Here is a 27,275-nt window from a genome sequence, read left to right on the forward strand (position 1 = left end):
ATGACTTGACAGGAAAGCACTGTGTTAGAGGGCAGGGATGGAAGGTAAGGTCATCAGAAATGAATGAAGTTGAAAACGTTGAACTTATGGTTCTTAAGCGAAAAATAGCCATGCTTTTCAGGCTATGCGTGTTTTTTGCACTTACAGACTCTGTTGCCAATTTATCTGCTGATGCTGAAGAAATTGATAAGGGAAGCTTAGAAAGGGATTTAATCTGCCCATATCAGTGTTTTTAATGCAATCTGAATGTTTCAGTAGTCCTAGGCTGTCACAAATACTACCATAGTAGTATCTTTCTTGGTCTGAGAATAAAATGCTGAACTACACCCTATACTTCTAGAGGGCAAAATTTTTGCACCCCATAAACTGACAATGGAGAATATTGTTACTGTATTATGTAGTTGAAATGTCTGTCATTTCCAGACTGCAAGACAACTATGTTATTTGGAAAAGTTACTGACAAGAGAGTTCTAGTGATGTAGAAATGGTTATGTGGACCTAATTTCTGCAGTTAATACTATGTACATCCACATGTTTTCAAAACTTCTAGCTGAACATTTGTGGACCCATGCCAGACTGTGGTAAAATTGATGGCAAAACAGTTGCTGGATGTGAAATAGAAAATTTGACATCGGTGAGGCTGTTGGAATTGGACAAAACCCTGTATCTCTCCAGTGAAGGGTTTCTAACTCTTACCTACAGAGGTCCTCTTCGTGTAGAACTGGGTGAGTTGAAATACACAGTGGAAATAGATGCTCATATTGTACAAACTTAGTGTGAATGGTCTTTGTTCCTTCCTTTGTGAACATACTGAAATGTATTTGGGTTGGTGGTAGTTTCTTAAATAAAGTAGCTCTCCTGGAAGTTTTAGAAGAAATAAAATTATGCAGAATGGTAATGACTCAGCTTTCAGTAACATGTGTGCATTTCCAAACCCTAGGAAAGAGACTAAGTACAGTAAAAGTTATTTTTTCCTTACTGGGCAGATTAAAAATACTTGTCCTTGCATGGAGAAATGCTCATGTTGGAAAAACAAGGAAAATTAACTTTGGCTCTTCTTCTAAGTGAAGTAATAGCTTTAAGCTTCAGTTTTATTAATAATGTTCTCTGAAATTGTTTCATATCTGAAAGGTCACTTTTCAGTAAGCTTATATTCTCTTGTATGGAATTTTTTGAATAAGTGCTCTAGTACTTCATGTATGCCAACTTCATGAATTTAAGTCTCTTTTGGAGATAAAACTAATGAAGAATGTGTATCTAGCTTTTAGATTTGTACATGCTCTCCAGTTGTACTGAAACTGAGCTTCATAGAAAGCAACATGACACCTTAACAACAGAAGGTTTTGGGAAAACTGAGTATTGGATTCAGGAACCTCAGATGCTTCTGCATCTGTACAAATTGCTGTGGTGATTCCTCTTATATCATAGTATTATATCAGTTGTGACATTTCCATACCTAATATGCAACAAGAAACAAGTGATTGAGCTCCTGTGTATTTTGCTCTGAGAGCATCTACCATTTTGATAACATTAGAAACTATTTTGATGACAAATACTACTCCTCGACATAACTCTACCATTCCTTGAGGACTAAACAGAACTTAGCATATACTGTTTAGATAGTATTGTTATTACTTGTTCTGCAGTCATTACACTGAACTTCTTACAAACAAAACCCCCAAACCCATAACTTTGCTGTATGTGATGTAATTTAGAGGTTGCTGGTACAGCTGATGATATTTTGCAGGTTTTCTCTTACTTCAGGTATGTCAAAGACCCAGAGAACGTGGTTCAGTGAAGGTAATTATGTTCTTAAAATGTGTCAAGGCATTTTGGTTTCCTGTTTGAAGAGGCAGTTTTGGCTGCTAGGGAGTTTATCATAGCTTTCTAAAGAAGGCTTGGGTATTTACAGCTTAAAAACCGGAAACTATAAGGTAGTGTTTTCCTTGAAGCAGTGAGTAAAAAGAAACTATTAGAAAATTTTGAAGTCAAGTGTTACCTTGAACTTAAATACAGATATTCCAAACTGAACCATCAGCACATAAATGTTTGTTTTACAGGAACATCAGACATGTTCGTGGTGACTTTCATTTGTAATGATTCATATCCTGGAGAGCTTAAGTTTGTGCGTGAGGAGGTGAACAGTGTGCTCGACATCCATGATACTTTTTTTGAGTTTCATACAGCTCTGGCCTGTGCTCCTGCTCCTGTAGACTGTCAGGTTACAGGTAAGTACCAGGAATTTGAGAGCGTTCTGTCCAACAAATGTTGGAAGGTTTAACTGGAACGCGAACTTCTGTTCAGAGGAGGGCTTTAAGAATACCTGTTGTGAAGGCAGGCATTTGTAAGACCTAGTCTTTGTAGAAGTTGTAGAGTGGGAGAGGAGGTAAGTTGTTTGAAACAGACTTAACTTACAAAGACAAGAGGGTAATTTGGATCATTGTATATACACGAGAAAGCTGATAATTACTTTGAAAATGTTTAGTCCTTATCATGACTGAGAACTGCTTCAGCCAAACTCTGAAGCAAATGAGTTCATTTTTATTGGCTTTTGTAAAAATGCACCTGTGAATTGTGGAGTAATTACTCTTGGGAAGTAACTGTCAAGGGAAAACTGTGTTCTACATTTGACAAAGTGATGTTTTTGTGGCAACAGTGTGTTATCTCAATGGATATCTAATATGAATCTGAAAAGTACTTTGAATTGTGTATTCGTCAGTGAAACTTGCAGCAGGATTGTTTGAAATGATACAAATATTAATAAGTTCTCTGAGCTTACTTTATGTACCACATTTCTTTTAGATGCTGCAGGCAACGAGTATGATTTAAGTGACTTGAGCAAAAATGGTGAGCCGTGGGTTGCGATCGACACTTCAAAGGAAGCAAAGAGCCGAACGTTTTTCTTGAATGTCTGCAAACCTTTGCCCTATGTGACTGGATGCTCTGGTAAGCCAAATAGCAAATGTTTCTTAACTTGTGACTTCTGATGCAAGACCTTATATGCGGAATGACATCCCTGGTGATTTTAGTAGGGTTTATTGAATCCTACCCATTTAATCGCTGATCTCACACAGACCTGGGTGGCATACGTTGGGAGTACTAATAAACAGACTCTTGCAAACGGAGAGTTGTCTCAATGCTAGTCAGGACTTTTGCATTGATGTGTGGGAGGACATTGGGGAAAATTGCATTGAGAACAATATTTGCTGGTATCTTTGATTTTATTATTATTTTTTAAAGAAAGTAGGAAAGTCAGATGTTGTTGAAGCCTCCTAATTGAATGAGGCCAGAATGAGAAGCTTATGCCATGTCTTATTGAACTTCTAGCCAGTTGATAGATGTAATATCACTCTAGACTTTTATCAGTCTGTGGGAGCAGATAAATTAGTGCAGTTTGAAAGATTTTAGTGAATGCAGGATAGCCTCAAAGGCTTTAGGCACACAATATCTCTAACTGTATTTATGAATTCAAATCTGTTGTGTTCTGCTTCAGGAGCTTGAGGCAGTCTGCTTTAATGCTCAAAGCTCTCTTAAAGCTACCCTGTTAGGTAATTTTACAATATATTTAACTCTAGTTGTCAAAGCTTTGAACTAAAACCCAGCCTTTTTCCTCTAGGTGGTGCTGTAGGATCTTGTGTGAAATATGCTGATAAAAGCAAGAACCTTGGAGTCATTCAGATAACCCCCCAGGCTGCTACTGATGGGTCATTAAGCATTATCTACTTGAATGGTGACACATGCAAAGATAAGCAGCGTTATTCTACACGAATAATCTTCCAGTGTGATCAAACAATGGTAATTTTCTGTGCCAGTTGATATTAATGAGGCTTTTAGTGCTTGGAGGTACTATAACAAAATCAACAGTGTTTATTCCTCTTAGAATGGAGAGACTGGTTCTAAAAGGTAGCATCTTGCATATAGGCTTTTCCCTTGTCTCTTTTTAAGTGCTTTACTGAACCTGTGGAACACAACAGTGAATTCCATTGTGGAATCTTGTGAAACACCAAAAGCAGCTCTTTGCTGAAAATGAGTGCTAAAATTTGATAGACATCTTAAGACTGTGCAACAGCAATAAAAAAGCCCCCTGCATGTGTGTTTTGAGACTTGCAGTGTAGCTATTAATAAGCCTCTTTCATATGGCTCTTTTCTCTAGGGGTCGCCGGTGTTGGAGCAAGAGAATGACTGTGAGTTTGTATTTGTTTGGAGAACCTTGGCAGCATGTCCTGTTCACAAAGCAGAAGGTAAGTGTAGTTATTTGAGTTTTAAAATGTCAAATAAATCTGTTCAAGTAATAAATACTTACTGAAGCTATGTTGGTTTTTTGCCCTGTAAGTCTTTCTGTAAAAGGTGCGGGCATGTGGAGGGATGTTTCTCCTGAGCTTTAAGCCAACTAAGTATCCTGTCTATAATTAAAAGGAAAAATCGGGCAAGTACATTTGGCCTGTTATACTGTCTAGGGAAAGAAGCTGAAGTAATAATGCTGTTTCTGAGATCCTAGTACTACATTGTTAAATCACAGTCAGACTTGCTAGTAAATATTAAAGCATCAGGTTTCATGAGAATGTAGTTGCTTCTATGCCTGGCAACTCATTCCCTACCCTTCACTGAAGACTGGAAGCTAGACTTTAAACTTGACATTTGTTAGGCAATGCGGGAGGGACCCGTGAGGATGGTCCCAGAATTTGCAGCTGACTCCAGGATGTGTCACAAGTTTAAGTTCTGGTATTTGATGGGCTCTCAGATGGCAAGTTCAGGCCTTGCAGGCTTTGTTTTGCAGCTTTGTAGTGCCTTGTAAAACATCCAGACTTCCTGTAAAGGATCTTTTGCAACAGTTCTAGACATTGTTGAAACTGCCAGTGATGTCATATGGCATGAGGGGTATTTGCAAGCTGCTGGTTTGTAGGACATAATGCTATGCAGGACAGTGGTGACTGAGTTGTGGTTTTGAAGGGAAGGCAACTGGTGTCTTTTACTTGGTTGCCAGCTTGTATGATTGAGAAGAACATAATGTTCATGGGATGCAATCTGATGATTTTTTTAAAAGCTTCAGAATATTCAGATTAGTTTAAAACTGAGTATTTGATCAGCAGCAAAGTTACTGATGTATATCAGCTTACCAGACTCATGAAAACTAGAATTTTCCAAAACCTTTTTTATATGCATCTTTGTAGATTTGTAAGCTGTAGCAAACATAGCAGACATTTCCTATGATCAGTTATTCTCTAACTTGGCAAACTTCAGAGCTGTTAAAAGAACATATAAGACTGACATCTAGAACACCTTTTGCTTTGGCCTTGTGACATTGCTGTTCTTTCCAGTTAATTAAACAAGTGCTGGACTTAGTGACTCTGGTTCTGTACTTAACCCTCAGCATATCTGAAGGAAGAACCTGTGAGGCCACTTTGAGGTAGTTTATGATCTACAGTGTGACTTTTGCATCTTGCTTTAGTGGCAGTTATAAAAGAAATGTGCTATTTATAGTGTAGTCACATAGTTCTAGATATTGTGACTTCCTGAGATGAGTTGTTTAATTGAACTAAAATGGTTCTTCAATGTCAGTGCCCTAAAGTGCCAGCTACTCATTTTTGTGGCCTTATTTGTACCAATAAGCCTTAATTGTCCTAAGCATATTTGGCAAAGCTAAATAGATCTTAAATTGTATTTTAAATTCTTAACTTTTCTTTAAAGGAGAGAATTGCCAGGTGAAAGATCCAAGATATGATCATGTTTATAACCTGAAGCCACTTTCCAATAAAGACATAAAAGTGAGTACAGATGAATATGACTACTACTTCAGAATCTGTGGAGAAATAACAGAACCTTGCAAAGCAGAGGCTCACAGTGTTGCATCGTGTCAAGTAAAGAAGAACAGTAATTTCAGAAAAGTAGCAGGTACAGCACTTATTGGAAGGAACTTAGAGAATATGAAGTTTAGCCAAAGTGTAATTGAAGCTACTATGTGATAGAAGAGGGGCTCTTGCTAATCTTGTACATCTTATGAGATAAAGCATCCCACCACTTACTGTGCAAATAAAATGGCGTATATGTAGTTATCCTGACACTCAGCTATGAATGAGCTTAACCTTAGTGTACTGAGCAGTACTCATTCAATAACTAGATCACAGATTTTAGTGGAAGGTTGGCATCTGTCTGTCGGTACTTTATTGTGCATGTTGCTTTTTATATTGCCAGAAGCATTACTGCGGTCATGTATTTATTGGAGTAGCTGTTGACTTTTCTCAACTCCTTGCTTTCTAGGCTTACGTACAGAAAAACTGACTTTCAAAAATGGTTTAATAATGATTAATTACACCAGTGGAGAAAAATGTCATAAAATATATGAACGGTCAACTGCCATATTATTCTATTGTGACAAGACTCAACCTGAGGTTAGTTTCCTGTCTTCCAGAGTTGCCCTTCTTTCAAAGTACGAAAGAGTAAGATGAAGAATATGAGTTAGCTTCCTTCAAGAACTCCCTAATCACTTCCAGATGAGACAGGAGATTGAAGTGTCCTGCGAAGTGATAAAAGATGATGAATGTTTTGAATTTCCTATTTGTAGACAGTACCTTTGTAGTGCCTCAGGAAGGTTTGGGTCATGTTGTTCCTTTAGGGGATGCTTGCCATTATTGAAGCTCTTGGAGAAGTTTGGAAGGGGTGTTCTCCCAGACATTACAACTGTTTCTTGATTAAAAATAAAGGGTAGAAGGCTGAATGTGCAGGAAAGCAGTTGTTCCATAACCAGACTAAAACAAGCTGGTTACTTGCTTTTAGTATCTCTTTGTACTTGAGCTTTCCTTCCTTTTCTTAAACAAAGATGTCTAGGGTTACTTTTGCTCTTCTCCTTATTTCATGTAGGAGGCAGAAGTTTTTAATGGCTGCCCTTTTATCAGAAGTGTGCATGAGGATAAACTCAGGTTTGGGGGAAGCCATACGTTCAGCTGGTCAGAGGCATAGTGTGGCTCTAACATAACATGTGTGTTCCCAGGTCATCTTGGGGCAAGACTGAGACATTTTGGTAGCTTTAATGTGTTTAGATGAGAAAGCAAGTTACTTTTGTATTGTCTTCTTTCAGCCTGTATTTTTGAAGGAAACTCCAGATTGCACTTACATGTTTGAATGGCATACTCCGTATGCTTGCCTACCTGTTAAATCTACTGAGTGCTCCTACAAGTAAGTTGTTTCCACAAAATTGAAATGAAGCTGTATAATGAAAGAAAAAAATACAGCCTTAGTATTGCAATACTAACACTTCAGCTATCACATTTTGACTTAGTAACTAGCTAATGTGGCATTTAATGCCAATGCAATGTATTTTAAGTAACTTTTGCAATTTGTGTTTCTGAAAACTAATTTTGCTGAAGAAAAATACTTTGATACTCTTAATCATAAAATAATAAAAGGGAACTGTTGGGTATGCAGTTATTGGTGGCTGAAGGCTAAGTATGCTGGATCGTTGCAAGTATCTAGTTATTTTTTAACTATAGCTAATTTTAAACAAGGATACAACCTGCTGTGTATTTGGAACTTCCACCAAACAAAGCTCCAGGAAAAATGTCATTTATATCTGTCACAGCCAAGTATTAGCTCATTAAGGTTTGATAAGTGGGGTCAAATGTGGGTAATAATTGGCCCAGACTTTTAACATCTGGCCTCATTATAAGTTTCTACCCTAAGGTAAAACAGTGCATTTTATCTGCATTTGAGCTTACTGTGCACTGAAAGAGGAGATGCTTCAATTAAAAGTGGGAATTACTCCTGCATTAGCTGATGGCTGTGTGCATGTGGACAGTTACTGTGGTGCATAGATATATCTCTGTACTGAACTTGAAGTTTCTGGGGAGCAATGAATCTGTAGATTTCTTTAATAGAGGTAACTCTGCTTAGTTATTAGGTTTATAATTACTGTAGTAACTTAAGAATTGTAACTTCAAAATACTCAATTTTTTTGCATGCCTGGTAATCTTTTGTACAGGGACAATGAAGGAAACTTCTATGACTTCTCATCCCTGATGCGACACAGAGAGAACTGGGAGGCGATTGCTATATCTGCTACTACTCAGAGATACTATATTAATGTCTGCAAGCCCTTAGTACCATATGGTGCTGCACGTAAGAGCAAAATAAAAATATGTTCTTCCTGTAGCCAGGGAAGGCAAAAGTGGTACAACAGTAGTGCTGGTGGCTGTTCTGAGTGAAAAAAATTACAAAGCAAAGTATGTGGAGGCAGTGGTGTGATTTCAGCACCAGAGGGCTAGATTGTGGGCCTGATTTCTATTTACTTGGTGGGTGAGAATGACTACCAGCTCTTGTCTTCTCTTGATAATTTCTGTCCTTATCCAAAGTCTGCTATAGCTCTTAATGATTAAAATAATTTCTTGGCATGAGATGCTAACTTCAGAATTTCTCTGTGGTGCCTTCTGAGTGAATCTGTTTTGTGGAGTGGAAGACCAGGTAACAGACTGTAGCCTTCCAGTCTGTGTAGTAGTTACTTGCCCAGTAGTAGCTGCCATTATTTTCTGCATGACCTTAAGTGAAGTGAGGAGACAGCTGCTACTTCTGATTTTTGGGGAAAATGCAACCCACTGAGTATGATTTGGACAGTGGCTTTGGAGATACATGAGCCATGACATACCTGAAAGTAGAGTAGTGGAGTTTTATTCCAGGCAAGTGTTCCTTAATAATATTTTGATTGATAATGCAGGTTTTGCTTATTTGTATAGGTTCCTGCCCTTCTGATGCTGCTGCTTCCCTCATCGAGGGTACAAAATGTACCAGTCTTGGGGAAGTGGCTGATGGTCCTCGATGGGAAAATGGCATTTCCATTCTTAAATATATTAATGGAGAGCAGTGTCCAGATAAAATTCGCAGGAAAACAACAATATTGCGCCTCAAGTGTGATGAAGGCAGAATTGTAAGTGGGCTCCTTGTGGTGGGATTTCGTGTGTTCATGTGTGCATGGACAGTACAGGCAGCTCTTTTCCATTCCTTAATAATTTCATCTGTAGTTGGATGGGAGCCAGTCTTGCAATCAGACTGACTTAGAAGTACTCGAATTTTAGATGCTGTGCAATTTTTAAGTGATCTTTTTGTGCAATCTGCTGGCATAGATTTTTATTGTCTGTAATAGCTTCAATTTTTCTGCTTATATCTTGAAAATGAATGTAGTGCCAGTTAGGAAGTGTTTTGAGGAGTAAATAATGCTATTGGCTGTCTAGTTCTTAACTCTTGCACTCTCTACACCTTACTGTTAAATGCTTTATTTTCAATTGCCCTAGGCTGCCTTTCGCCCTTCTCTCATTAATTCTATTTCTCCTGATAATGATTCTGTACTGTTTCATAATCAAAATAGTCACAGTTAAATACCCTGCCCTTGGATTAATTCACTGGACCATCATGGGCTGTTAAGTCTTAGGAGTGGTGTTTGAACTGAGCTCAGCTACAGGCTGCAGGTATAACCCAGTGGCATAGAGTCTTACATGATCACTCTGTAGAAATGTCACTCTATTCACTGTTTCATGTTTAGGAATCAAAGCCAGAACTTATAACTGCCATTGAAGATTGTGAATATACCTTCTTATGGTTCACCGCTGCTGCGTGTCCTCTTAAAAGCAATGTGCAAAATGACTGTCGGGTAACTAATCCTGCAACAGGTGAGGAGGAAGCCTCAGGATTTTGTATGTGGAAAACACTGCTGGAAGCAGCACTAGAATGTTTACATTCTTGAGGGACTTTGTTAGAATAGGGCAGTGGGACACATCCTCTAAATGGTGACTAACAAGCTTATTGATGGTAGAAATATCTTGTAAGGTACTGTAGCATCCCTTGGAACATAAACAGTCTCTAGTTCTGAAACTAGTTTTACCTCTGTTAATATGAATAAATAACTGTTTGCCTTTCTAATCTAGCAGGCAAATAGTCTGGTTGACCTTCCTACTAAATGAAGTTACTGAAAGTTTTTAATACAAAGGAATGTCTTGATTTTGAATCTGAAAAAGAGATTAAATTGTTTTCCAATCTCTCTACAGGCCACCTCTTTGATTTGACATCATTAAAGCGAGAGTCTGGTTATACCATCCGTGATTCACACAACAGAAAGATAGAGCTGAATGTTTGTTCTGAAACTAAAAGCTCATGCTCTAATGGAGCTGGTAAGCATCTTGTCCCCTCTGATACTGTAATTATTGACTATAGGGTACCGAAAAGAAATACTTATGTTCAATTTTACACTAAAATGTGAGGGGCAGGTTTACTGCAAATGCAGAAGGAGTAAAGGGAACAGCTGTGTGACTGAATTGCCTAGGGAAAAAAGATCCTAAAACTGTTTCAGGAAGTGAAGCCATATATTTCTACCAAACTCCATTCATTTGTGCTCACTTCCAGTCTCAGTCTCTTCAGTTCCTAATGGATGGATATTTTTTTGGACATGAGGCTGGGAACGTAGGTGCTTCTACTGCACCTCTTGCTATTGTGAAAACTGGAGACATTACAAACTTCCAGCTAAGGTGAACTGAGCACGAAAATATCTCTATGGTGATGCATTGCTGTAATGTATCTGTACTGGGTCTTGCGCCTGCTCTTCACACCTTTGCCAGTCTGCTTACTATTTCTATTTCTGTTTTGGGTGCTTCTGAAACATCAGTAGAAGTTAACTTATTTTCCAAGATGCTTACTTGCAGATTGAGTTACTAACTCTTTTGTCAAATTGAATATAATATTTAAGCATCTTAAGTGCTAAAATAGGAAAGTTGCTTGTGAAGTAAAGATTATTTTTGTGTAGTTAGAAGAAAATACTAGATTGATTTGGTTTTTATGAGGCATTTTAATAAAATTATATATAACCTGTCTGACATTTTGTGTTAATCTCTTGGTTTTCAGAGAAATGATAACCAAATACTGTGCTCTGTGATTCCTTTAACGTGTATAGGTACAGTATGTACAGCTTAATGAAGTGTTAAAGACAATGTTTGGTCTTTGTTTTGGTGCAGTTCAGCTCAGTTTAATGGGAACTCCAGACGGTGTGACAAATGTTATCCTTCATAGTCAAACTAAAGTGTGACTAAAATCTTAAGTTTCCCACTGTTTATATTGTAAGGTGCAATTTTGCAGGGTGATTATGTCAGACTTGATCTACTTTGTTCATTTTTCTTTTTTTACTTTAGCTGTCTGCATCACAGGTGACCCAAAACCAGTTAATGCTGGAAAACAGAGTAAAACTTTAACTTATGAAGATCAAGTGTTAAAACTTGTCTATGAAGATGGAGATCCTTGCCCTGCAGACCCTGCACTGAAGCATAAAAGCTATTTTAGCTTTGTATGCAAGTCTGATGCCGGAGATGACAGTCAGCCTGTTTTTCTATCTTTTGATGAGCAGACATGCACTAGTTACTTCTCTTGGCACACTTCCTTGGCTTGTGAGGAAGAGGTAAGAATTACTTTTACAGAAAACACTTGTGGAACTAAATTACTGAGAGGAGTTGGATGTTATATCAGTGTATTTTAAATTCCTTGAGGGACGGGTGTCTTCCTGTAGTACAGAACTCAAGTTCATACAGAAGTTCTCAAATGCTTTTCATACTGACATTTTTGATAGGGATGAAAAATACATGACAAACTCTTGCTCTGCATGTTGAGTCAAGTTAAAATTTTGAACACGTCAGAATGACCCCTCTGTGGAACCTACTTAGCCCCTTTTCTGTGCAGTTCAAATGGAAGCCATATAGTATCATCTTGGGAATTAATGGTTAAAATCTGGTGCAGCAGGCCAACAGAGCTGAGGCTGAGTTGAGGATGGATGGGGATATTCTGTTCATGGGGATATTCTTTGTTTCCAGGCAAGTAACTAGCGGGCAGGCACCAGTATGATCAGTTTGCTCAGTGCTAAAATTGATAAACCTTGATAGCATGAACTCTGATCTGCTTTGGCTGCGTAACACATGCTGTTAATAGCATGGTCTGGTCAACTTTAGCTGCACCGGTGTTAGAGAAAATACTTCATGCTAGTCTTTCTTTAGTTAATGTAGTTGGTTGAATTGTTGTCACTATTGGGTGCATAGAGTAAAAGCCAGTAATAGGAGTAGAAGGCTAAATGAGCTATTGGGTGAATTCAAATCTTTCCCTAACACCTGAACATTACCTTTTGCAAATCTGCCTAATCATCCTTTTCACTGCCTTGATCACCTCCAGTATGACCATCATTCTCTGCATCAAGCTATTTTTCCTCCTTGTCACTGCCTCAGTGCTACACCTCTTGCTTCTATTTAGGAAAAATGTCTTCCAGTTTTTTTCCCCAGCAAGAACTATCACATATCCCCTCTTTTGGCTGCTCTGGTTTCCTCCTCAGTAGCATGTACCATGCTGCAACACAAATCAACAGTGCCCAAACCCACTGTGTTTCCTGGCCTATTAGTTCCATTTGGTGATCACTGTGCATTTCTGATACTTTTAACAGTGACCCGAGCTATTTCAGTATGGTGATAAGTAGGTAGCTATGGTTGTCCTGAAATTAAACAGTAATTTTATTAGTTGTTCCCTTTCTGCCATCCAAACAAGAATAGACTTTTCAAATTCCGTGTAGGCTGTCAGTAAGCTTATGCACATTAAGAATGTGAGTAGTTGGTTCTGAGGAAATGTAGAACTCAAGCCATCAACTTGCAATAAAATAACTTTACGTTGTTAGAACCAAGCTTGTTTATTGGAAATTGTCCAATAATGTGTGGGAGATGGGGAGAAGAAGGGATCTATCTATCTTATGAAGTGATAGCGACTATGTATGCTGGAGTATGTGTGCCAGAGTTTTATGACTTAGTATTGCTTTTCATGTGCAGCTTTTGTAGGTGCTTAGTATCTCTAGACAAACAAAAAATACAGGAAATTCTGCTTTACTTAAATGAGAAATTTTTAAATGTAGCCATGCTTCTGGCCCCAAGAAGGATAGGATGCTTGTCAATAAATCAAAGCAAGTAATAAAAGAAGATCAGTAACACATACCTTCTTGCAGGTGAAGTGCTCAGTACTGAATGGCAGTTCTGTTATTGACCTGTCTCCTCTGATCCATCGCACTGGGTATTATGAGGCATTTGTGGATGGAGATATTACAGATGTTTCTCCTGACTTTTACATCAACATTTGTGAGCCTCTCAATCCTATCAAAGATGTCAGTTGCCCACCTGGAGCCGCTGTTTGCATGGTTCCTGTTAATGAATCACCTATAGTAAGTACTATGCTTTGAGTCACTGAAATATGCATTTCCCTAATAGTTTAATACAGTATCCCTGCCTAGAGACCTGATTTGAACCAGGAGCTTGACAATGGGTTAAAGAAATGGAATGCAAAATTAAAATCACCTATGCAAAATTCCCTTTCATTGCTTTTTCCTATCCTGAACCCCAGTGATTTTTTTTTGGGGGTGTCAGAAGAGTCAATGCAATGATAAATATGAAAACTTGCTACAGAAATTTTTTTCATGTATTTCTGTGTGCCAAATACAAAGGCTGGAAAACAGAATGTCTTAGTTTACTGTTCTGTGGCTTACTTGATCTCATGATAGCCACATACTGTCATACTGCAACAGGCTATGTCCTACCATGCTTCAAAATGCATTTAGCACTTTCATGTAAGAATTTGACAGCTCAATAAATAGCAAGGCTGTGTCAGAATGTTGGTTAACTTGTCCCTATTATTACCTTGAGAGATGGTGGCTCTTACCTTTGGAAGTCTTGTTTATGAGCTGTACAAGATAAACATAGAAAGTTGAGATTGTTTGCCATGAACTTTCACATCGATCTGGGGATGGTACTCTATTGTTAAGGCTGTTTTTAAGTCATTTGTTGGTAATTTGGCACAATGATGTGAAGAAGAATCTACCTGTAAGATGCAGAACATGCATGGGTTTTGTGAAGTTTAATCAAAGGGTGTTTTGAGCTTCTCAACTTGTGTTTTGTTAGGATTGAAATAAAATAGCTGTTCTTTGATTGTAGAATACAGTTTTCAAAAGTGTAGTAGTTGTGCTCCCATATAAACAGATGAATCTGAATTGATTTCATACCAACTCAGAGTCAGATTTAGGTATGTTCCATAAGTCTATTAATACATGTTTTTGCTTGTGTAGGATATTGGTCGTGTTACTGAACCTCCCAAGTTAAACGAGGCAGCAAATGAAGTTCGCATCACGTACAACAGCACTACTCCTTGTCAGATAAATAAGAAACTGAACTATACTTCTATTATTGTATTTCACTGCAGCCAAGGAACTAGTTTGGTAAGACATCTATTAGACTTCTGTTGATTTTGAAGCATAATGGGAAGTTGGTAGTAACCAGTGTTAGCTTTGTTTAAAACTAAATCAAGGATTTGTGTCTAGAATGTGTGGATGGGCTTGTTTCATCAAGGAATGTACTTCATATTTGTATTCTTAACCAGCCAAAGTTTTATTGACTGTGTGAACTTCAGGCTCGAAAGTAACAGATTCTGATGATTTCAAGGATCAGATTCCACTGATGTAATGTAGCATAATTTATTGCTGATATTAATGCTGTGTTGCACCTTTAGATCCAAAAGCTCGTACTTGTACCTGAGACTAACACAAGAAGCAGTGTAACTGTAGAGCTGTTATTGTGAAATGTTTCCCCTATGTTGTAACCCTTTCCATAATCATACACAGCTTTAAAAATTTGTGTTTCGTTACTTATGTTTTTATTGTGTCAGCACCTGAACAGTAAATTGAGTTAGCATGGTGATGTGAGTTTAATGCTTCTTGAATTTTTTTCAATGCCTTAATAAGCTGTAGAGAAGTACTTGGGTATGATGTTTGACAAACTAGAGCTTGCTGAAGATCACAAAACCATTTTCCATCAATATGGGGCATAAGCTGAGACTCGAGACAGCTCTGAATATTAACCAGGCCATACTAATATTTTAGTTTAAAATACGACAAAGTAAAAAGCATTCTCTGTAAACCTCAATGAAATTTTGTAATGTGCTCACACTTTTGCTGCTTGCAATTAAGCTGAACATCAAAATCTAAACCCATCTTAAGAAGAAAGCTTGGGTACTTCGGTTCCTGCTTTGATTGTTTTCTGGAGCTAGGTGCAGTGTACTTCTCTTGTAAGTTTTTTTTGTACTGGTTGTAATAGAAAGGCATTGTGTTTGTCCTACAGTCAGCAAAGTCTAGCCCTGGTAGTGACTGAGGTTAACTACTGGGGAAGGGGGGAAATGGAGAAAGAGCAACAAACTTGCCAAAAATTAACCTAATGTCTTTTTGTTCTTTGGTAACAGGGTAAGCCAAAAATGATAATGAAACTGGACTGCAGTTTTGTGTTTGAATGGGAAACTCCGGTTGTGTGTCCTGACGATGTGAAAACTTTAGGCTGCTCTGTGACTGATGAACAGCTGCACTATACTTTTAACCTGACCAGCCTTTCTGGAAGATCATTTGAGGTAATGCTTTCTGGTGGTATGATTGTTTCTTATTTATTTATTTATAATTTGCTATTGCTGTCAACACTTTACTACTGCAGCAAAAGTTTCTTTTAAGCATCCTACGGTGTGAGAAAAGACTGAAGCACGTGCTGTGGTCAGTGTTGATGTGTGTTTGGTCTCTGACAGAGGGAATAATATTGTAGGGTGCAATATTATTTTTCATGTTTTCGAGAGGGAAGTTGATGGATATACTGATGGGGAAAGGAAGGAGGAATCTTCACCTTTGACAGAATCTTGAATATGAAAGCAAATCTGTGAACAGAGTTTAGCTGTGGTTCTGTGTGCATTATCTGCAGTTTTGTCACATTAAGGAAGGCTGGACTTGCAAAATGTGTCGTCATCTTTTCCACCTGCATTACGCAAGTGCTGCATGAGGCTTGGTTTTATAAAGCTATCATGTGGTTTTGTAAGTATTGACTGTAGGCTTTGAGGCAGACTTGTGATGCTTCTGGTTGTTGTCTGCACAGGTATTTTCTGGATCCAACAGTTACCATGTTGGTGTGTGTAGGAAGGCAGAAGGCTTGCCCCAGGGAAAATGCAAAGATGGGGCAGTGTGTTTGACATCTAAAACTGGCACTTCATCTTTTGGTAACATAAAGCAAATGAAAATGGACTATAGCCACCAGGATGAAACAGTCATCTTGCAGTATACAGGAGGTGATCTGTGCCCTCCAGGTGAGATTGGAACAAACTCATTCTTTACGTTGAAAATTTGTCAGATTTTTTTGGCCATAAAATATGAGGCTTTGTTGTGATAAGAGAAAGCAACGTGACTTTATGTATGTTAATAGAAACATGTAGTTTTGTTAAATCACATTCACTGTACTAACATGCAACATTAACATCCATCTCCCTAGAAGAGACAGTGTGCTTTTCTGTAGGGATGTTCATAGCTACTTGTATACTACATCTGGTTTTCTAATTGAGTTTAAACTCAGTGTTTCAGTATTTCTGTTGTCTGCCTCTGACTCTTCTTTAGTATTGAAGTACAGGCTTTGGATATAGTCCTGAATATAGATATTCCTGCTGTACTACTGGCTGTTGTTAAGAAATTATTCCTTTCCTTCTCAGTGACTGAAAAGGGAGAGCTTTGTGTGTTCCCCTTCAAGTACAAAGGGAAGACCTATGTGGAATGTACTACAGAAGAAAAGAACAGGCCATGGTGTGCTACAACTGAAAACTACCAGGGAGATGAAAAGTGGGGATTCTGTGGTAGCAGTAAGTACTTTGTACACTTCATGTACAAGGATCTGAGCTAACACAGGGATTTAGCTACGCTAAAATCCATACATGCCTGAAAGCCTCTTGCAAAGTATGTTTTTCCTTTTTTTCCAACCTTCCACCTTACAGCAAATGCAAGAAAGGAATCTACCATTATCTTTACATGTGATGAAAATGCTGGTATCGGGAGACCATACCTTCTCAGTGAGACACTTGGTTGTGCTGTGACATTTGAATGGAAGACTCAGGCCGTTTGTCCTCCTGAGAAAATGGAGTGCAAGTTTGTCCAGAAACATAGAACTTACGACTTCAGAATGCTCTCTTCCCTGACAGGGTCATGGATCTTTTTCCACAATGGGAACTCGTGAGTAATGAGCAGCTTGCTAATCAGTACAGTTGAAGTTGTAATGTGGCATAGTATTTCTTTTTGCTTAAAACTGTCAGTGCTTAACACTGCATATAGATAAAATGGCTTCCTTTCTGAGTTCTTTTTTTTATATCTGAAGGGATTGAAAATTACATTCTTCATTCTCACTGCTTCCCTGTATTGGTAACCTTTTTCAAAGATTAATAAGTCTAAACTAAAAGCTTTTTAAAAGCTTTCTATTTAAATTATCTTAACAATGTAATTTTGTCCTTTAAATGCAATTTTTGATTCTTAATTATGTAGAAAAAAAATCTTAATTATTTATTTGCTTTCTTTTGACTCAAGTGTGTAACTTCTTGTCTAAAGTTTAACTGTGGTTTTCCCCCCACATTGCTCTATGTATCAGCTTAGAGGAAAATATTGAATGGTAGGAATTCATCAACCTTTCTAGCATCCCCCCTCCAGTTAGCAAATAGAAATAAACTGGCAAGGGTGACAGACAGCATCTAATTCTCAAATAATGATAAACTGTGGGATAACAAAACCACCTGATTTACCGCCTTGGTAGTAGTTCTTCTGTTCTAACATATCTGAACTGGTAGTGCTTTGAAGAGATTGTAGGATAGTACTATAACCTTTATAATTGAAAAAACTTTTGGACATTTCTTGACTCTGTTCTAATTTCTAGTTTGGACCCAGGTCAAAATTAACTAGTGAACTTATCTAGTAAATGATGAATTTTTTTTTTTTCAGAGTCTTTTACTTCTAAGTATCATTATCAAATAATCTGCCAACCTAGTTAAGGTTCACAGAGTTAAGGTTTACAGAGAATGCTTTTTACTTTGTCATATTTTAAACTAAAATATTAGTATGGCCTGTGTAATATTCAGAGCTGTCTCAAGTTTCAGCTTAACTTATAATTTGGTTTTGTTACAGAATAAAGCTATAATTAGCTTTATTCTGTAAACTTTATTCTTAATTAGCTTTGTTCTGCAAGCTACTTTGAGATTTAGTTTCTTGCAAGCTGTTTATCTTCCTGTGAGGATTCTAGAGTTCAGGTATCACTTCTTCACTTGAGCCTAAATGAATTTTGAAGTTTTGTCTACCGTGTTCTCTGTAGGTACTATGTAAATCTCTGTCAGAGGGTACATCAGGGACCAACAGGCTGCCCGGAAAGAGCCAGTATTTGCAGGAAAAGCAACAATGGAGACGTTCAAGTTCTTGGACTTGTTCATACACAGAAGCTGAATGTGACAGGTAGAGTTACTTTTTTTCTTGTAGAGCTAGAAACTAAAGGTTAAATCTTACAGCCTAGCTATAGTGATTCTTAGAATTATGGTGAAGCCTGTATTTTGAAATACCTTTACCAGTGAATCTTCTGTTTAAAAACAAAACCAGTAAATGCTACTACTCTAATGTGGTGTTTAAGTCCTGAGAAAACATTGAAGCAAATAAACAGTGTTGTCATAAAGCTGTAAGGAATTAATTGTCCATCTGAACATCAAGAAACACCTTTTTACAGTGAAAGTGCCCAAGCAATGGCATGTGTAGTCCAAAGAGGTGGTAGTTTCCTACCTTGACGACACTCAAAGGCTGTCTGGGCAGCTGTCGCCAGGTGGCTGCTATGTGAGCAGTGGAGTTTGGACCCCATGACCTCCAGGGGTCCCTTCCAACTTCAACCCATCTGCGATTCTATAATAGTGGGAGGGAAAATTGTTTTTGTTCATCTTGTTTAAAAAGGCTTATTCTATGTCAACTAACTTCTCCAATTAAAGCAGCATGTGAAAGATGACTAATTGGCTTCACACTTAAGAAAAGGAATAAAAAAATCATTTCAATCTTAGGCAAGCTTTCAGTTTAAGGAATATTTTTGAATTGGTGCTGAATTTGTAAAATTGTGGGAAATTTTTCATCCAGTTACAAAAGCAATGGCATGTTTTGTGTGTGCTTATTGTCTGAGTTTATTTATAAATGGCTATCTTCATTTACATTTTTAAAAAATGACATCTTAAATGTAAACATTTGTTATGACCATACTGGTGACCTGAACACAGGACACAATGTAAATGCAAAAGTGTTCAAGGAGTTATTTTTTTTAAACGATAAAAAGTGGGAATACCTTGAGTTACTGAAGTGCTGTAATTGATATATGGTCTGTGCAGGGAGAAAAAGTCCTAGAAGTTGAAGCAAGGAAGTCTAGAGAATAAGCAAATTTCTGAGTGTCACCATTTTTTTTTCTTCTAGGTGATACAGTGTATATAAGTTATTCCAGTGGACAAGAATGTAGGAAAAACAAGAAAGTAACAACAATTATAGAACTGAAATGTGCAAAAACAGTTGGCATGCCTATGCTGCAGAGGTGAGTAATTAACACACCAGTCATCCTCATCACTTCTTCTTTTGTAGCTCTCTAGTGAACTCTTTAAGTCTTGGTACAGTGACTGTCCACTTTGATGGACAGTCCCTAAAATAATCCTTGGCCTGTACATGCAAGGCTTGAATCTTCTGCAGTTTCTGCAACTGTTCATTTCCATAAACAATTGTATTTTGTATTTATCTTAAAATTTTTGGCAAAAATTTAAGCATTCTACTTCCAAATTAGATCTGACAATGGCTGGGGTTCTGTTGTTTTCTATGTTAGTTGTAGTACAACCACTTTTAACTCTTGCTCAAAATCTTATGTTAGAGAACACTTACTGTAGGTAAGTGATTGAACTAATAAAACATGGTGTATTGTTGCCTCAATGCAGTGTATTTAACTAGAAGTTGTCTAGAGTTAAGTCTATTTGCATGGATCACAAATACTAAGCTTGATAACTTTTTGTTCAGTCTTGATCTTGTTAACTGTATATTGCTTGTAGAACTGGAGAACTGAGGAAGATGCTCTGTATGAGTCAAAGAACTAGGTAGCCAAATTTGACTAGCTTATACCCTTTGTCCTGTTTAAATAAAGGGCAGGCTTAACATGCTACAAAAAAAGCGGCCTGGTATGTTTATTAGCCAAAATATTTCAATAAAATCCTCTGATACACTGTGAATTTTGGAACTTTAGGTAAGAAGTTCAAGTGCAGCCAGATTTTTTAAAATCTTGGAACTCCAGAAAATGCAGTGCAATTCTTCAAATAGCTTTCTTTCAGTGCTACTTTACTGTTTTAGCTTACTCTCAGCATGATACTTAGGCAGGACATTGTCACATGTGGGTTAAAAGTTATCTCTTCACTTTCTCAAGGTGCTAAAAATGTGTTATTCTTTCCTGGCATCATCAGGTCTGTCTCTTATTTGGTAGGTTTGATGAAGAAAACTGTGCTTACCACATCACCTGGGACACACGTGCAGCTTGTGCTGTGAAGCAGCAGGAGGTGGAGGTGGTGAATGGAACAGTTATTAATCCTGCAACTGGAAAAAATTTCTCTTTAGGAGATGTTTATTATAAGTGAGTAAAAAAAACCCAAACAATCCCCAAAACAACAAAAGCTCTGCAAAGACCAAAACCCACGTGATCTTAGTCCTGTAGACCTGTACTGCAAGAAGAGCACTTGGTGTGAATATTTTGTCGCCTTAAGTGTTTAGCTGTCAAGTGGAAATAGCACTGAATTCACCTTTTACCCATGACTGACTTAAAGTCCTGCTTTTGTTAGTGCAGCTCACAGTTGGGCTTGTAGCTGTGAACATGTCTAGGTGTACTGAAGACAAGTCCAAACCTTACTCATACTCATTTTGATGTTAAATCTCTTTACTGTAGGTAATTGCTCTCTTCCATTGTGTGTAGACATTAGTTCAGTGCCAGGAATTTGATTTCCTGCCCTGCCCCTGCCTAGAGTACTCCTTGGCATTTTACATAGCACCTTTTTACGTGCTCACACAATCCAGATGGAAGTAGGAACCCATGCTTCAAAAGCCTTAGAAGTAAGAGAGGAATCCCTGGAGGAATGCCTGAATTCAGGAGTGGTAGAGAAAGACCAGCAGTTACACAGACTGTATGAGACATTGCATGTAATCCTGTTGCAGAATATCTTACAAACTGCTCTATTTAACATCAGTATTAGTGTTATGGAAGGAAATCTGCCCATAGTGGTGTTGTGAGAAGAATGAACTCTGCTTGTGGGGCACAAATTGTTAGTGTTCACGATTAGAGTAACTGAGCAGAAGGGTTGCAATAAACCTGTTGTGCAAATGCGATGACAGTATTGCAAGCATTGAGGAGAAAAGCGCAATCAAATAGGCTTGAGTGAAGGAGAGGATGGCAGGACAAAATTCAAAACTTGGTGTAATGTGATATTGAAGACAAATCATAATTGTTCAAGCTCAGCTTTCAAGCAGGTGGCTAGTACAGATAGCTCAGAGGTTTCTTGCTTCGACCAGGGAAGTGAAAGGATGGTAAAACTAGTTACCTTCCTGGAGAAGGTGGCTAAACTGTGCTATTTATCATGGCTACAGAGCATACCGTATAGTTTTTATGGTCAGTAGTGTGTGTGAGTCACTGAATCATGCTTTTGTCTTCAGTTTGTCTTAAACCTTTGGAGGTATTTACATGTTCACTCACATATTGAGGGCAGTATAACTATGAAAATTTGCTTTCTGTGCTTGCTTAGAAAGATTATGCTGAATATAATCCTTATTTCTAATGTTCAGGGAGGAAGCCTCAGTCCTGCATCTTTTCTTGTTGCTGAATCACTCTGCTTGGTCTGGAATCAACCAGTGGTAGCAATTACCACTGTTACCAGTCTTATCTCTTGGGAATAACCCAAATCTGTGAGTTGAGACTTAAGGACAGACTTGCCCTCTGTTTCCTCAGGTTGTACACAGCTTCTGGTGACATACGGACAAATGGCGATAAATACATATATGAAATTCAACTTTCTGGTATAAGAAACTCAAGTTTCTCAGAGTGCTCTGGAGCAAACATCTGCCAGGTTAAAACTAATGAACGTCGCTTTCGGAGAGTTGGTTCTGCCAGAAAAGCTAAATATTTTGTTGAGGGTAAGTACTTGCCCAAAAGACAGAATTGCCTGATACTCTGTGTAGACTACTTTCTCAGAAAATGGTTCTTGTTTCACAACATCCATGCTATTCTGTTTCTGTAAAGCTATCCAAAGTCTGACTAGCATAATTTAGGTTGCTTTTTTCTTGCTGTGTAAGCTCGGTTGCAAATGGGGCCATGGTAGGGGTTTAGGCTTGATACTTGTTGAATCTCTTCTAGTTAGCTACTTTTTTGTGTTAAGAGCTTAACCAGCTGTTCCATAGCAACTGTTAGGATCAGCTACCTAAAAGTATAGGCTCAACTGTAGATACTGCAAAGTGTAAGCTGTTACTGCAGAACAAATATGTAACTTTTCAGGTTCTCAAGGAAGTAGTAAACTACAAGGTTTTCCTCTCATTGTAGATGATGACTTGGATGTCAAATTTTCGTCTGACTCCAGATGTGGTAAAGATAAATCAAAGTTTGTGTCTTCAACCATTTTCTTCCACTGCAATCCACAAGCAAAGGAAGGCATCCCTGAATTCCTTCAGGAGACAGCAGATTGCCAGTATTTATTTACATGGTACACATCTGCTGTGTGTCCATTAAGGTGAGTAGTTATCCGTTTTCTGAAAGCATCTTTTGTCAGTACTTCTCAGCTAAAAGCTTTTCTGTATTTGCCCATTACAGTGATTGTGAAAAGAGGAAATGCTGAAAGAGCAGTAGGGTCGCAGATGGAACTAGTGTTCATATATGCAGTGTTTGGCACATGACTGCTAAATAAAAGCTTGTCAGACTGATCTGGACCCAAGACTGGAAAGGCATGGTGTACTTATTATTGTTTTCAATAAGTAAAACCTACTGTAGCTGACAGAACATTCTGTTTCATGTTACTGAGAGGAGTAAACAATTTGTGGGTGAGGTGTTATGGTCCCTCTTGCTTTACTATCTGAAAAACTTTGAAACCATGACAAAGACTGGCCTTCCCTTCTATCTACCCACTTGTTTATGCTGGAGTGAGAAATCTTTACAGGTCTTGAAGGAATAATGAGGTATTTCTGCAATTAAATATGATCAACTAATTTACAGAGCTGAAAAGGAGTAATGAAGGGACAGTGTTAAAAGCAAAGTGTCTGTGTCTAGATGCTTACAGCATTCTTGCCTTGTAGGCAGTCTCACTGTGAAGGATGGAATGACTGCTTCTGGGAGTGTTTACTTTCTGGCTGCTAGCATGAAAGGACAGGGAAACTCTTTATTCTGATTTAAACAGGCAATTAGTTATTGAGAAAGTTTGGTATGTGTAGTGCCATAGTAAGCTGAAAGTTAAATAATTTTTGTAGCATTTGTAGCTTGCTTAAATCCAGGTTTGGTTCTAAAGTAGCAGTGTTTTGTGGGTAGCTGCTGCTGTGTAAGCTCTGAAGTGCTTAATTGTGCTCTGGAGTCTTGACTTTATTTAGTTTTTTCCACTATTTGATAGCATACCAGGATGTAGGCACAGTACATACATTTCTGTTTTTAAAGTTATTTTTCACTTAGATACAATCCTGTAAATTCAGTTCATGTAGCTGTTAAGTTGAACTGACAGGGTGGTGTAGCATGTTTTCTTTGAATCTGCTGTTTCTAATCCAGTTTGATGAGACTGGTCAATAGATCTTACTTATCCTTCTCTTTTCAATTTGCGGTACTAGATCAACCAGTGATCCAGGAAAAAATCAGCACCAGACAGATCAGGAGTCCCAAGGACATAAAGGTCTTTCGAGAAGAAGCCAGGCTGTTGGTGCTGTGCTGAGTGTCCTTCTAGTTATTCTCACTGCATGTCTAATAATCTTGCTGTTCTACAAAAAAGAGAGGAGGTAAGAAATGATTAGGAGGCTTTAGAAGTTTTTTTGACAGCACTTGGTTTCCTAGGGCAGTCCCGTGGTTTAATGGAGAGCCCTCTGGACTCTGAATCCCAAGGTCCTGAGTTCCAGTCTCAGTGGGGACCGTCCCCTGGCAGTTCAATGCCTCCCTGCCATCCCATCCCGTCACATCTCGGATGCTCAGCAGGGTCAGCCCTGGTTAGTGCCGGGTGCTGTGACAGTCCCGAGGACTTCACTGTCACTGTCCAAGCTCATTCGGCCATGGCAGATGGACCTCAGGCCTTAAAGGGTGGGGCCAGTTCTGCACACGCTGTGCCTCACCTAAAACATCCACTGCGCAGGCTGGAAGGGCACGTGGGGAGAGCCCTTCCCAAATCTTTGTTTGTGAAGTTTGACCATACATACATACACTTGGTTTCCTGCCAAAAGTGAAAGCGAAGTAGTAAATTCAAGTTTTGTTTTTGACAGCATCAACTGTCAAACTGCTGGTTCCTTCAAATTCTCCATTATCCTCTGAAGGCCCATGTAAAGAGGGCTGGAGTATGTAATTGAGTTGGACTGGCTTCTGTTGTGGGCAATTGCTAATTATGGAGGATAAAACAATGTGACTTTTGTTAGTATTTGATATCCCTCTCCTTTCATGGAGTCTAGCTGGATCTATAAAACAGCATCAAGGAACAAATGCAAGTCCTGCTGTTCCTTTGCTTTCCAGTCAAGTTAGGGTTTTTTTTTTTACCCTTATGTATAAAGGCCAGAGCTGTTTCGGTCACCCTGAAGCTGTGGTAAGAGGGAAGATGTATGTCATCATGGACTGAAATTTGTTAGAGTGGTTCAGGGTCAATGCAATAACTTTCAGCTTGCTTGTTGAAATGTTTTGTGTTGATGGTAAAAATCCAGTGAAGAAATGTGAGGGCTAATACCTGCATATGGTCTTCCTAATGTAGTATTCTTCCCTTTCTTTAGGGAAATTGTAATAAACAAGATAACAAACTGCTGCAGAAGAACATCTGGAGTTTCCTACAAATACACAAAGGTAATACAGTGACAAAATCAAATTTGCTTCTTGTCAGGTTTTCTTAAATATGAAGCTTTAGCTAATGAATAAATAAATGCCTTTAATTTCTAGTTCATTCAGTGCATGGAAACCATACTGTGTGCCTTCAGGAAAGTCACATAGCTGACATATGCACACTTATATTGTGAAATGGGAAAGGAAGGTAAAGTTGAGGGAATGAAGAGCAGTCCATAAATTGCCAAATGACACATAAATGTACAAGAAGAGAACAAAGTCTATTCAAGTCTGTTCAACATAGTGAAAAGCAATGCTCTTTGCAGTGTTACTGTCTTACATCTATGCTTAACCCAAGGCCATGTGTGGTGTGGGGTCTGTTGGTTGGGGAGAGTCTAGAGTGGTATATATGCAGTCTTCTGTTGCTTTTTATTTTCCTGCAGATAAACAGTGAAGAAGAAGCTAATGAGAATGAAACAGAGTGGCTTATGGAGGAAGTTGCAGCACCAAATCAGAGAACAGTAAAAGGAGGGCAGGAGAATGGTCACATTACTGCCAAGTCTGTTACATCTGAAGCCTTTACCTCTCTCCATGTGGATGACCTGGACAGCGAGGATGAAGTGTTAACCATTCCAGATGTAAAGATTCAGACAGGAAGAGGACTAGACAAGAACAAGCATCCACAAAAGAAGCTACCTAGTCTTGGCAGTGATAACAAAGCTTATTTGCTAAACGGAAGAAAGGAAAGCAAAGCAAAAGCCAAGCCAGGCCAGCAGCAGGCACCGAACTCTACAAATACAGTATCATTTCATGATGATAGTGATGAGGACTTGTTGAATATTTAATAACCCCTCTCGTGCCTAATCAAATATATATAGAGAGATTATATATAATGGGACAACATTTCCAACCAAATATGAGGACTTCAGCCTGAAAGATATTTCTGAATTTTGCCTTTAACAAGAAACCATTAAAAAGGGAAGAAGAGAAAGATTTCTTGGTTGTTTACAATGATCTGTTCAGTAATGACTGGATTTCTGACATCCAGTTGGCTGAGTTACGTTGACTCTCTCTAGCCAGGACACTTTTTTTTTTTAATGCCTCAGCATAGATGTTAAATGCTTGCTTAAAAAAGAGAAACCTTTGAAAAGAAAGGATGAAGGCTCAATGAAGCCCCTGGCTTCTGAGACTCAAGTTATCTGACTACTATAATTTTGACTCCTATTTATTGATCCTCACTACTCAGGTTTGCTTAATAGTTACATGTTCTTCCTGCCGGCAGGGTATTATTCTATGGGTTCGCCCATTGTAAGGAAAAATAAAACTTTTGTGTCTTGGGATGATTTGATGTAAATTTTGGAACTGGTTCTAATTTATCCTGTAAATTTGAATATCCATTCTAATTTAAACAGATCATTGGTTCAAAGGTGTGGACTGAAAGGTACAGTTCTGTATAGCTTTAGCCTGAAATGGTTGCTGTTCTTCGCATGATATTTTTTTTGGTACTGCTCACATGACTGACTTCATCAGTATTTGCCTAAGCAGCTGATAAGCACCCAAAGATTTCTTTTATTTTTCCCCCCCTTGATTACGGCTGGATTAGACTGACTGCACGGAGAAACAGTTTTCAAGAATGTAGATGAGAATTCCTATAATACAATCTGCACTGCCCAGTTTGTCATTACTGAGAAAAGCCGTACAAGTAGAGGAACCCTGGCTGGTGCAATACTTCTCTCTGGTATTAAGTTCAAGAAAACAAAAAATCTGTGCCAATGTCTTCTGATAGCCTAATTTCTCATTCTTATGCCACAATCCTGGCCGTGGTCATTGATTTGAAGTGTTGCTGGTAATGAATGCAGGTCAATTTTCTCGTAGCAGTCTTGCTCTTCTCCAAGTGTTTCCTAAATAAAATTATGGACAATGATAGGGTTGCAAAGCATTGTAGAAGTACATGTGTTGGTCAGAATTTTTTGAACCTTTTCGTTGTTCTTTTTGGCTGGCATACTCAGTTTCAAAAATGGTTTCTTTTTATAAAAACTCCATTTTGAATCAAAATAGTGTAATATAAAGTATTCAGCAATTTCAATAAAAGATATGAAGTGGATATTCCAAATCCTACACCTCTGTTCTGGAATCCTTCTTAACACTAGCCTGTAATACTGCCTGCCAGCCTGGTGATACCCTTTTTAGCTGTGATAGTCAAACTTTGCTCAAAACAAGAACCAGTATTTGATGACAGATTGGAATATATAGGTGTGCCCCAGTGCTGTATTCCTTCTTTTATCAGTCTGTGGTTTTCCTTTTGTATTATTACCAGTGGAGACATCCGATCCCGTCAGATCTCGGAAGCTAAGCAGGGTCAGCCCCGGATTAGTACTT

General features: G+C 38.3%; 1 protein-coding gene across 1 annotated transcript in view; it reads left to right on the plus strand.

The window, feature by feature from the left end:
* IGF2R (insulin like growth factor 2 receptor) overlaps positions 1–27,014 on the plus strand; it is a 57,176-nt gene extending 30,162 nt beyond the window's left edge. Inside the window, exons 22-48 of the mRNA XM_071549397.1 lie at positions 551–725; positions 2,061–2,228; positions 2,803–2,946; positions 3,617–3,795; positions 4,154–4,241; positions 5,689–5,892; positions 6,259–6,389; positions 7,076–7,173; positions 7,976–8,112; positions 8,724–8,914; positions 9,527–9,653; positions 10,029–10,151; positions 11,163–11,425; positions 13,001–13,213; positions 14,111–14,260; positions 15,277–15,438; positions 15,948–16,155; positions 16,552–16,698; positions 16,831–17,065; positions 18,189–18,325; positions 19,313–19,427; positions 20,355–20,501; positions 21,864–22,048; positions 22,452–22,638; positions 23,717–23,881; positions 24,851–24,920; positions 25,340–27,014. Coding sequence (XP_071405498.1) covers positions 551–725; positions 2,061–2,228; positions 2,803–2,946; positions 3,617–3,795; positions 4,154–4,241; positions 5,689–5,892; positions 6,259–6,389; positions 7,076–7,173; positions 7,976–8,112; positions 8,724–8,914; positions 9,527–9,653; positions 10,029–10,151; positions 11,163–11,425; positions 13,001–13,213; positions 14,111–14,260; positions 15,277–15,438; positions 15,948–16,155; positions 16,552–16,698; positions 16,831–17,065; positions 18,189–18,325; positions 19,313–19,427; positions 20,355–20,501; positions 21,864–22,048; positions 22,452–22,638; positions 23,717–23,881; positions 24,851–24,920; positions 25,340–25,741 — 4,551 coding nt within the window. The 3' untranslated portion in view covers positions 25,742–27,014. The remainder of the gene's footprint in view (positions 1–550; positions 726–2,060; positions 2,229–2,802; positions 2,947–3,616; positions 3,796–4,153; positions 4,242–5,688; positions 5,893–6,258; positions 6,390–7,075; positions 7,174–7,975; positions 8,113–8,723; positions 8,915–9,526; positions 9,654–10,028; positions 10,152–11,162; positions 11,426–13,000; positions 13,214–14,110; positions 14,261–15,276; positions 15,439–15,947; positions 16,156–16,551; positions 16,699–16,830; positions 17,066–18,188; positions 18,326–19,312; positions 19,428–20,354; positions 20,502–21,863; positions 22,049–22,451; positions 22,639–23,716; positions 23,882–24,850; positions 24,921–25,339) is intronic.
* Positions 27,015–27,275: the final 261 nt, after the last annotated feature.

Source organism: Pithys albifrons, chromosome 2 (genome assembly GCF_047495875.1).
Source record: "Pithys albifrons albifrons isolate INPA30051 chromosome 2, PitAlb_v1, whole genome shotgun sequence".
NCBI lineage: Eukaryota > Metazoa > Chordata > Aves > Passeriformes > Thamnophilidae > Pithys > Pithys albifrons.